General features: G+C 30.2%; 1 protein-coding gene across 1 annotated transcript; it reads left to right on the top strand.

The window, feature by feature from the left end:
* Window positions 1-1,625: 1,625 nt before the first annotated feature.
* Window positions 1,626-5,534, top strand: LOC107867661 (trihelix transcription factor DF1). Its single transcript, XM_016714001.2, has 2 exons — window positions 1,626-2,331; window positions 3,227-5,534. The coding sequence occupies exons 1-2, from the start codon at window positions 2,048-2,050 to the stop codon at window positions 4,938-4,940; spliced, it is 1,998 nt and encodes a 665-aa protein (XP_016569487.1). The 5' UTR covers window positions 1,626-2,047; the 3' UTR covers window positions 4,941-5,534.
* Window positions 5,535-12,450: the final 6,916 nt, after the last annotated feature.

The following is a 12,450-nucleotide window of genomic DNA, read 5'->3' as shown; positions in this document are numbered from 1 at the left end:
TCACGGACCCGAGGTACTTGAACTTATCCCTTTTCTTTACCTCCTGCGCTTCTAGCCTCACCACTACCTCATTCTCTCGCCTTACGTCATTAAACTTACATTCCACATACTCTGTCTTGGTTCTGCTCACCCTGAACCCTTTAGACTCCAGAACTTATCCCTTTGAACATTACATTTATCCAATTTTGTCAAACTTCAAAATATATTTCTAGCTAGGGTCCCTAAACCAACGTGGCTACACTAGCACCATAGTCTTACCAATATTAATTTAATTAAAAGTTCGAAATCTTAATTAAAATAATTACAACAAGAAAAAGTGAACTAAGCTCACATAACTTACCATTGACAATAACTTTTAAATTTAAAAAAAAAAATTAAAGTTTTAATAGCAATTTTTGAGGGTAGTTTTGGGAAAATTAAGAGTACCTAGATGAAATAATCCCGGGATTACATCACACAAATCCCAGATCAATCATCAGGTGAAAGCAAATATTAAATTATACTAGTCCAGATTAGCATCAATTGTTTAAAAAGGTCCTTAGGGTTACTTTAGTCATTTCGTAAGTAACGCTCTCCAAAACCCCACCACACTCAACGTATTTAAATTATTTTACTTTCACCCTCTCCCGTTTCAGAGAAAAAAAATTGGGAGGAGTCACAAGTACGGGAATCAAACTTTTTTTTTTTCTACTATCAATTCAAACAGTAAAATTTTTAAAGATAATTATAAAAATGGGAAGTAAAAAATTATTTGACTCAATAACTCGTACCAGTATTAGATAAAGTGCAATAGAGGTTTTGAACGGTGGAGTTAGAAATTTTATTAATAAGAGGATTCAAACTTTAAATAAGTAAATATATGAGCTAGTCAAAAGGAGCTTGACATCTACTATACATATATAAAAATGATTTTAATCATGTAAAAGTAATAAATTTTTAGCTGAAAATGTTTCAGATGAATTCCCTGTCCCCAAGTTGGCTCCATCCCTGCATGCTGAAAACAATTTTGTTTTTGTTGGGGAGTACTTTTTTCCTCAACATATGTGATTTCAAATTTAATTGAATCTCAATATGAATACTGAAAATCGATTAAAAATAAATAAATACAAAGAAACAAATATTTTTTATATTTAAATTGCGCTCTTCTTTTTTACCAAACATTTTCAGTTATTGCATCATCACTGTAAAAAAAAATTATAAAAAAAATTTATACCATCAAATTATCTTCATCTGTTTTAACAAATAACTTATTTTATTTTTAAGATTACAAACTTTTTAGATAATCTAATAATAATAGCATTAATAATAACAATAAGTAATCATATTTACAATGTATTGAATTATTTTTTTTCGGTCATTGTATTTTTATTTTTATTAAGTGTAGGAAAGAAGTAGTGAAATCGAAAACTCCCAAAAAGCAAAGGGTGACCTACATGGGCCGGCTTTTAACTATATTTAGCTGGACAGACAAAAACCAACTTATTATCTTTATCGTCCCTATCTCTAGCTGTACATTACATACTTCTTTCTACTCATCAACCTTCCTTTTCTTCTTTAATTTTTTTTTATATATATATATATACAGAAAAATACAGCCCCCCTTTTCTTTTAAATTTATACACTATATATAATATACGTAAACCCATTTTATATTGTTTGTTATTATTACCATGAGTGAACCCACAGTGACCCTTTTTGTTTTCTTGAAAGAAAATACTCATTTCTTGTCAATAATACTAGAAGAGAAAATCTCAAGATTCCACAGCTAAAACAAGTTTTTTTTTTTTTTTTTTTTTATTGTTATTATATATTTTTCTGGGTCTACTCTTTTTTTTTGTTATGTATTTTAAGAGGTGAGATTGACAGGCAGATCCCACCGAAATAAATTAATAAATTCACCACATACCCATCTTCATAAAAACCCCTCAGAATTCACCTTCATTTTTTTTTTCTTGTGATATAATTCATCAAGCTGTAATTTGCTACTTCTTGCTAAACAGAAGCGGAGAGAAAGATAACGCGATAATCATCTTTTGAAATTGAAGAGATGCTAGGAGTTTCGGGCATCATAAGTGATGGTGATGGTACTGGAGGTGAAAATCCAGAAAGCGGTGGAGGCGGAGCAACAAGTGGAGGAAGTAGTGAGATTGGACTTGGCGGTGGCGGTGGTAGTAGCAGTGGTGGATTCATGATTGAAGAAGGCGAAAAAAATTCTGGAGGAAATAGATGGCCAAGACAAGAAACAATTGCTTTGCTCAAAATAAGGTCAGAGATGGACCATGTGTTTAGGGACTCAAGTCTTAAAGGACCCTTATGGGAAGAAGTTTCCAGGTAAATAAATAATGTAAACCAAACAAAATGAAAATCAAGAACAAATGAAATTATAGCATTTTTTTCTTTGTTACTACTTCACCTGACCTTCTCATCATCATTAACTTACAACAGTTTCATCATGCATAAAATTGATGGAAATCGAATCTTTTTATTATTTATTTCTCTTTTTGGAAAAAATTATAAAGAATGATTTTAGTTTTTTTTTTTTTTTTTTTTTTTTTTTTGGGGAAATGAAAAGATAGATCTATGGATCAGAATTCCATTGAATTATTGCTTTTTGATTAAAAGGGTCAATGTTTTTCAGTTCATTTCACTAGAATACAACAAAAAGAAATTACTTAATTTTTTGTTGAGGGAATTTAGATTCCTTTCTTGCGGTTTTTGGGCCAAATTCAGTTTTGCTTTTTTGGCGTTTTTCTTTCTCTCCCAATTCCAGCACGAAATTTTGGTAACCAATCTACTCATCTTTTTGGGAGTATCCCAATTCTACGAACTACCTTCCTTAATTCAGCTAAATAAATAAGATTGGTTGTCAAATCTCATAATTAAGTAAAAACAAATTTTATGTTGCACCATAATTTTAGTTTATTCACTCTTCCATAAGAGAAAAATGTGGTTCTATAGTGTTTCAATTATAAATTCTTTCTCACCTTGTGTTGTCTCTTTCATTTCTTCTTCTTGTTTAGTTAATTAAACTCTCAAATTACCTTAATCTTGATTAGTGATTTCTTAATCTTCATGTTTATTTTATGTGGTAAATAGTACTACCACTGATGAATTCAATTACCAAGGTATTAAATAATTGGAGTTTGTTTTTTTTTGTTAATATTATTGTTGTACTTTGTGTTTACCATTTTTCTAATACTTGTCCAACTGTTGTTATCATGACCAGGAAAATGGCTGACCTTGGGTATCACAGAAGTTCCAAGAAATGTAAGGAGAAATTCGAAAATGTTTACAAGTATCACAAGAGAACCAAAGATGGCCGTGCATCTAAGGCGGATGGCAAAAGTTATCGTTTTTTTGAACAATTGGAGGCGCTTGAAAACACACAGTCTCATCACTCGTTATTGCCACCGTCTAATTCGCGTCCCCCACCGCCTCCATTGGAAGCTACTCCTATAAATATGGCTATGCCAATGCCAACATCAAATGTACAAGTCCAAGCTTCACAAGGTACTGGTACTCCTCATCTTGTTACTGTTTCATCCACACCACCACCACCACCACCAAATATTCCTTTTGCGCCTTCTCATCAAAATGTTCAGTTGAGTTCTCCTGTGGCACCGTCATCACAACCAGCTGTCAATCCGATTAATAATATTCCTCATCAAGTGAATGCGAATCTGCCAGCTCATCAGAATATTTCGGCAATGTCGTATTCAACTTCTTCGTCCACTTCCTCGGATGAGGATATACAAAGAAGGCATAAGAAGAAGAGGAAATGGAAGGATTATTTTGAGAAGTTTACGAAGGATGTGATTAATAAGCAGGAGGAATCACAAAGGAAGTTCTTGGAGAAGTTTGAGCAGAAGGAACGCGATCGGATGGTTAGAGAAGAAACATGGAAAGCACAAGAAATGGCAAGACTGAATAGAGAACATGATCTTTTAGTCCAAGAAAGAGCAATGGCAGCAGCCAAAGATGCAGCAGTTATTTCTTTTTTACAGAAGATAACTGAACAGAAAAACATCCAAATTCCAAATAGTATCAATGTTGCTCTTCCATCAGCACAAGTACAATTACAAATGCCCGAAAACCCACCTCCTGCCCCCGCACCAACACATTCTCCTCAACCGCAACAACAGACACAACCGACTGTTGTAATATCACCAGCACCTCAACCATCACCAGCACTCGTGGTCCCGGTATCGTTGCCAATGACGATACCAGCTCCAGCACCAGCATTAATGCAGTCGCTGCCACTGACACCACCAGTACCAGCCAAGAACGTTGAACTAGCGCCAAAAAATGACAACGGAGGCGAGAGTCACAGTCCAGCAAGCTCTTCAAGGTGGCCTAAAGCAGAAGTTGAATCATTGATAAAACTTCGAACAAACTTAGATATGAAGTACCAAGAAAACGGACCGAAAGGTCCGCTCTGGGAAGAGATATCATCTTCAATGAAGAAAATTGGATACAACCGTAATGCCAAGAGGTGCAAAGAGAAATGGGAGAACATCAACAAGTACTTCAAGAAAGTGAAAGAGAGCAGCAAGAAAAGACCAGAAGATTCCAAGACTTGCCCATATTTCCATATGCTCGACGCATTATACAAGGAGAAAGCCAAGAACGAAACTTCATCATTAACAAGTGGCTTCCCGTTAAACCCTGAAAACAACCCAATGGAACCCATCATGGCTCGTCCAGAACAACAGTGGCCTCTTCCACGACATCATCAGCAACACCAACACCACCAACAACATGAAAGTAGCCGAATGGACCATGATCATGACCACGAGAGTGACAACATGGACGAAGATGATCATGATGATGAGGATGAGGATGAAGACGAGGAGAATGCATATGAAATAGTGGCAAACAAGCAACAACCCTCAATGGCGAGCGCCAACACAACCACCACCACTGCGACCACAACAGTTTGAACTCTAGCACAGATCTCAAAATGTAGTAATCAAGAAAGAAGTGGGGGCAGAAAGAGCTCAAGTTTTTTTTTTAAAATAAGGAAAAAATATAGTGGGCAAGTAAGTGAACATTGGGAATAGCAAATGGGTCAACAGATTCTTGCAGAGAAAATGTCAGATTGGATCAGATTTTCAGAAAATTCCGGTTGGTGTGAGAAGACGGTGACTGAATATGTAGCTCACTTGGAGGCAAAATGTGAAGGGAATTTAAACATCACTTCACAACTTTTATTTCATATTTTTTTTTTGTTGAAACTCTTTGGTTGGGGTATGGGGGTTTGGGGGAGGTGGGGGGGGGGGGTAAGGGGAGGTGTTGGTAAGGGTATAGCGTAGCTTTTGGTGGTATAAGTTTATTTGCACTTTAAATTGTTTATTTATTAATCATCAAAAATAAAGTTTATTGAGGGGGAAGGGAAAGAGGAGAAAAAAAGGTTATAAAAGGAAGATTTTTAAAGGAATAAATGAAGGTGACAAAGTTTGTAATTTTTTTTGATGAACTCTTTTTGTTCATGGGTGTAAATGTGAGAAATGGTTAAGTAGAATTACATTCTTTTCTCTCCTTCTCTTATTTCATTTTTTGTTTGTTTCATCTTTGATAATATTCTTGTGTCCAATTTCTTCTTAGAAATTTCGATTGAGCTATATAAATTGAGATAGAAGCAATAGTACTTAATCAATTCATTCTTTTTGAATGTTTTTGTAATGTCAAGAGTAGTATGTATGCTTTTGATACTATTGTAGAATGTATATTGAAGATTGAAATATTTTATTTTTCCATCAAAACAAAGCACAAATTAGAGGAATTCAGGTACACCAACTTGTGAGGCAACAATTCACCACAAGTTGCAAAAACAGCTACTAGTAGATTTTTGTACTTTGATTCCCTAAGAAAAACAAAAGAAGAAAGAGGGAAAAACATAACAACAAATGGGTCCTTGTTGCACATGATATCTATTATCTACTCAATGTTATTTAATTTACAAAAAAGATTTGGGAACTTGGTTCTTTTTTTGTATTATTTCTACAACCATCACATCTTTGATCACACTTTTATATTAGAATTTAAGTTTTGTGTTTCAATGTATAAAATATAATACACTATTGGGTAAACTTATATATAAGGTAAATTTGATCAGCTATTGCGATTAACTAATTTTTTTTTATTTTTATTTTTATATAAAAAATTAGGTAACCTACAATAGCAGATCAAATTTACCTGATATTATAAAAATATTTAACACATGACACACAAAACTAAAACTCTATTAATATTTGTTTTACTCTTAACAATACAGTTTCCAATTGGAAGGAGAATTGACTTTCTTCGAGGGATTTTCCTATCTTGTAATCTTCCTCCCCCATTTTTAATGTTGCACCCGATATAATTTATTTATTTATTTGAAAAAGGTTTTCTAATTGACTTATAGTTTTCTCCAATAGCCAATTTGAAATATAGTTTTTGTATTTTAGAAAGTATTGGAAAGTAACAAACACACACTAGTTCTCACAGTGCTCATGATCAATTATAAGTTTGGACCAATAGTATTATTTTTAACCCCATTATTGTCTATATAGATAATAAGATAGGATATGAGATGGAAATTCAAATATGAGAAAAAAAGAGGGGCCCTCAAGCAATAATAATGCAGCACAACACTAGAGCTACCTATGTAGTGGGGTCAGATTTAAATTACACTACAAAGAAGGGTTGGAAAAACTTCAAATCATTATAAGTGAAATGTGCATTATTTTCATTCAAGTGTTGACTTCCACATAGCCCACAAAAATGTTAATTGTTATTCATTCATCAAAAGAAAGAAAGAGAGAATAATGATGATATTGGATGGTGTAAAAAAGAGGAGGAGATAATAATTATTGATTAGTAGTCTAGCTCTACTTCATGGAGATGCCTTTTGTTCCTCTTGCCACATGATGTGTAGGGTTAAAAGAAAAAAAGTTCATATATTTATATATTCCTTCTTTAATCTTGTTTCACTAATTCAGTTTTTTTTTTTTTTTTTTTTTTAGAAACTGAAGAAATTTCATGACACTATCTAATACTTCCTAAAATTTAGAAATTATATATTACATAGATTGTTGGAAAAAGATACATGCAAAAACAAGTCAATTTTTCCCTTTAATGAAAGATACTATCCAAGAATAATATTTTTTCGTGTTTGGTTATTAGAAGTGATGTATTATTTTTTTTTTTTGAAAAATATAAACATGGTTTGAATTCAAAAAAGATGAAATATAGTCTCATATATTTTGACCTTAGGGGCTTGGGATGTAAGCAAGTGGAATGAACCATATGATTGAATGAGAGATCGATCATAATATAATTGGGACGAATTTAATTTCAAATCGTACAACACTGAGTTTTTCTTTCCAGAACCATAGTACATTGTATAATTCCACAAAGGACATCCTTTAATTGTAATAATATCATATACAAAGTCCATTCGACAAAAAATCCTTGAACTATGATTTGATATATGATGTCTAATAACCTTGTAATTCAACAAACACTTCCTTGCAGAGCTTGTGTTCGTATTCTTTCATCAAAGAGAATTAAGACAATTCATCTCTCTCGATACATATTCTTATTTAACATGTTTTACTACCACTATAAATGATCATACCTTACATAGAATTAATCTAGATGATTAATCAACTATGTAGACATGACCTCCTAATTAAATTTGATGCATTTCTATATTGAAATGTGCAAGATTGAGTTTAGAATTATCAAATATATATAACTCAAAATTGATCATACTCTAAATCTCTAATTAGTATTCTTGAATATTTTTACGAAATTTCTGACTTTGCGCGGCTGCCGGCTCTTACTTATTAACTATTCCCTCCTTCCATATTCCCAAATCCATTTTCTACAGAAAGTATAGGGGTAGGGGTGTAGGTCCAAAACAATGAGTGTTGGAGATGAATAGTAGTATGAATATATATATCAATGGACAAAAATAAGGAACTTAATTGCAGAAAGTATTAAATAGTAGAAGTAAAAGTATAGGAGGTAGTAGTAGTTGTAGGGTTAAAAGAAGGGGAGCACATGACAAAGGGCCACACATGCAACTAGCTGACAACAGCAGCTATTGTTGCTATCATATTTACGCCACTTAACTTATCTTTTCCATTTTCAATTTTTCAATCTCGAAATTTTTAAAAATCTATATATTTCAAATTTTCTATCAATTCAACAATTTAGCTTAATTACTCAGTTTATAATTCAATTAATATTTCATAAATATTTTTATATAACAATAACAATAATAAATTTAGAATAGTAAGATAAAAATTACTGTGAATTTGTAATTAATGATGTGGCTCGGCCTCGGTCTCTAACACACGCTCTCTCATGATGTCTAAACTTTCAATATACTCCCTCCATTTCATAATAAATGAATTGTTAGATTTTGACACTGATTAAAAAAAAAAACATTAAAGACATAAATTTAACACAATTTTTCATATTTACCCAAAAAAATAAAAATTAACCTTGTAATACCTTTTTAAAAGTTAATTGATTGTTAAATCATAAGGGTAAATTTGAAAAAAAATTCAATGATTCACTTATTTTAAAACACTAATAAATACTCCAATAATTCACTATTTTGAAATAAAGGGAGGATATACTACTACTCTCTTGCTTCCTTTCTGGACAAAATGAATGAAACTTCTAAAATATCACAACTGTCTCTACGCAAGCTGTTCGGTTAAACAGTAAGTACTCCTTCCCATAAAGAATAAGTACTTGTTTACTACTATTAACTTGCATATGCGTTACAAAATAATGAATAATATGAACAATTTTAAAATAAATAAAATGAATAAGAAAAGATAAATTATTTATTAATTTTTCAAATAAGATAAATATGATTGGATATTTATTTTTAATATAATGAACAAATATTATTGAACAGAGAAAATATTATTTTTTTGTATCTATTTTTACTTGTCCAGCTAAAAATAACTGTCCAACTTTATCTGTCTCGTTTAAAAAATTAAGAAATATATTTTTTTAATATCTATTTTATCATTATTATTAAATAATATTTGCTTTTTTTAAAGTTAGATGATTTACAATAAATATGAATAATATACTAAAATTTACTTTTTATTATTATTTTTTAAGAAATCTGCTAAATCAAACATAGACAAAAATAGATGGATATATGGGGTGTTAAATTCTCTCTCTTTCTGTTTTTTTTTAAAAGGGAAGAAATTAAAAATTGCTTAAGATTTATTCAAGATCGTAGATTTAATGAGCTCAACTTTTCTTGTGGCTGGTATAAAAAGAATGTTACAATTTTATAACTGAAAAATGATTTACTTTTAAAATTTCCAATAATAAAATTATCTATAATTAAGCAAATATCTAAGATTTATTTTTGATCTTAAAGTCTAAGTCATTTTTTTTTTATTTTAAACTTTGTGTAAATCAAATGGCATCACATAAATCAAAAGGATTTCATCCACTTTTATTTGTCAAATTCTTCCCCCGTTCATATGTACTTGTCTGTTATACTAAAAATAAATATTCAACAATACTTGTTGAGATTGAAAAATTAATGGACAATTTACTCATTTTTATCTTAATATTAAGTATAATTCATTATTCAATACATTATATACATTATGTAAAACATTACATTTATGATATTTAAAGGGTAGATAGGTAAAATTATAGTTATTATTTATTATTTTTTAACATATATATCAAGTTAATAGTGGACAATTGATAAATGGAAGAGTATTAATTATTGACTTGATATACATTTTAGAGAGCAATAAATAAAGTAATAAATTTATTATTATATTAATTTTTATATATAATAAATTTAATATATTAAAAATAACTATAGTTAATAATAAAAGAATTAGGCGATAATTATTTTTTTAATTTTATATTGAACTAGTTAAAATGAATAGTATCTATTAAATATAGTGAATGAGCAAACATATATACACGGAGGGAGTGTCTTTTCATGTCAGAAAGTCCTAATATAGTATTCCATCAGTTTCTTGGGGCCACATGCCCCTGCTACCCTCCAAAGGAATCTCATCTATTCGAAATAGTAATAATTAATTAAAACACAGCATAATAATGCATTAATATTCGTTACAATACAGATATACCATTTGTTCACATTTTTCTTTCAAAAATACTTATCTAACTAGCAATCCCATTGTTAATAAAAAGAAAAGTTCAGATTTAAAAAGCTACCTCATATTCAAAAAGAAATGTTTATATATTTCCCTTTAATTTGTTGTAAACAATGAGTTGGGTGTACGTCCAGTCAATCAACTGGTTAGTTTATTATTACTTTCTCCGTTTAAAAAAAATGACTTGTTTTTCTTTTTAGTCCATTTAAAAAAGAATGATCCCTTTTCCCTTTTAGCAATTTTTTAATTTTAATTTTCCATATGCATATTTAAGACCATAAAATTGAAGGACATTTTGATACATTTGACATATCTTTAATTTAACACCATAAAATTTAAAAATCTTCTTTATTTTTTTAAATTTCGTGTCAAGTCAAACTAGATCATTTTTTTTTAAACTGAGGGAGTATAAGTGATGTGAAGTGCAATTTGCAAACGTAGTTGTGTAGGATATTACTTCCTAATTTTTAATTTGTCTTAATTACTATTTATTTCTAATTTATGTAATTACCTTTTTTCTGTTAGTTTGTTTCAAAATAATATCAATTTTTTATTTGACAAAATGACACCATTCGATTTAAAAGTGTTAAGTGGTACTCAAAAGGAAAAAATGATGATAGAAACATTAAATAAATATATTATCCGGACCACGCATAGAGGGAGTTTTACCAAAGAATAGCTAATTAACATTATTGATGATTTATTGGGCTAGTGAAACTTTATAAAATTATATGTATTAAAAAAATTATAGTAATTTATAATCATAAATGTTTATTTATAAAAGAAATATAGAGATATGCGATTTATTAAATTGCTCATATAAGAGTTAAATTTTTTTTTAATAATTTTCACAAATTATGTAATTTTCATGTCTATAAGAAAAAAATGACAACTTCAAAGATCCATATTAATAAATTTAATTTTGAATCATTAATTTTAAATCATGATTTGACATCAGGGTAAAAAGGACCCTTGGTTCAATTTTTATGGAAGTGTGAAACTAATTAATCCCCGCCCCCTCGCCCCCCAAACCTTCACACATTGAGAACACGAGTGAGCAAGAATTTTCTTTTGCTGGTGCAAATGGATCAAAGGGAGTTAATGAAGGTTATAAAGTGACCTCATTAAAACCAGAAATATACACTTTTTACATGAAAAAGGACTCACTAGAGTACTCTATATACTTGGTAGTATTATATATATATATATATCATGCTCTATGACGTCTTACATGCAAATGAAATACTACTAAATTTAGATACTTACTAAGACAAATAGGCAAAAGACATTTTTGCAGAATCCGCATACTAACTCAACATATATACATGTAGGTGTAATAGGTTGACAGTATATATTTTGCTCCTTTTTTCCTTACTCAGCTTTTACTTTCCATTAATAGACATGTGAAACTTTTGTTTGAGAATACTAATGAATGTTAGCTACTTACTATATGTAAGTTTTTTGAAACTTTCTCATTCAATTTGACTTATATCTCATCATTCTGGAGATCAGTCAGTCATGTTTTCTTTGAATTTTCAATTCATTTGGATAACTACAAGACCTCATGTCTCCATCAACGAAAAGAAAAAATGAAGGTGTATTTCTATAAGTCAAAGTTTGAACTTTGAAGATTATAAATATTATTTTATTTCAGAATTTATACTACATGTACTGATAAACAAGTATATTTACTTCACCAATTCCTATTGAAGTGAAAAATACAATAATTCATTCATACGTGTGTTATGTGTACCTTTTATCCATTCCCATATTAGTAATAGCATCTCAAAAGAACTTGACAGTTTTTACCCCCATTTACAATATGATGCTTGTGTTTTTTTATTAACTATGGTGTCGGGATTATCTTGTATATATCTTGATTAATTTCAGAGAATACTATTGTTACCTTCCATCAATACGCATATATCACATAACTCTGTTCAACAAAAATATTTTCATCTGGCTTTCTTTTCAAGCAGTTTCCGGCAACAATTAAGTTTGATAAGGGAGAATGAACTCCGGCCCAAAATGAAGCAGATGAATTTAGGATTTCAATTTGCGAAGAATTTAAGTAAAATTAAACATATATTAGTAAGGATAAATAAAGCAAATCATAATTCCTTTTATTAATTCTAAGCACGTAAGAAGTTAAACAATTGTTACGATAGATAATAAACTTAAAATAAGGGAGGTAAACAGAGTGTTATGAACCACAAAAAAGGTTAGTGTCACGAAGCGATCGAAACATATATATACAAGTTACCAAGTAAATTCTCCTCAAATTTCA

The sequence above is a fragment of the Capsicum annuum genome, chromosome 4 (assembly GCF_002878395.1).
Source record: "Capsicum annuum cultivar UCD-10X-F1 chromosome 4, UCD10Xv1.1, whole genome shotgun sequence".
NCBI lineage: Eukaryota > Viridiplantae > Streptophyta > Magnoliopsida > Solanales > Solanaceae > Capsicum > Capsicum annuum.
The sequence above is the reverse complement of the archived record's forward strand: the minus strand, read 5'-3'. Positions and strand labels throughout refer to the sequence as shown.

Bases quoted from the DNA above. Each gene is read 5' to 3' on its own strand.
- LOC107867661 (XM_016714001.2), top strand. From the start codon at position 2,048: ATGCTAGGAGTTTCGGGCATCATAAGTGATGGTGATGGTACTGGAGGT. The intron at 2,332-3,226 runs GTAAATAAATAA...TATCATGACCAG, and splicing joins TTATGGGAAGAAGTTTCCAG to GAAAATGGCTGACCTTGGGT.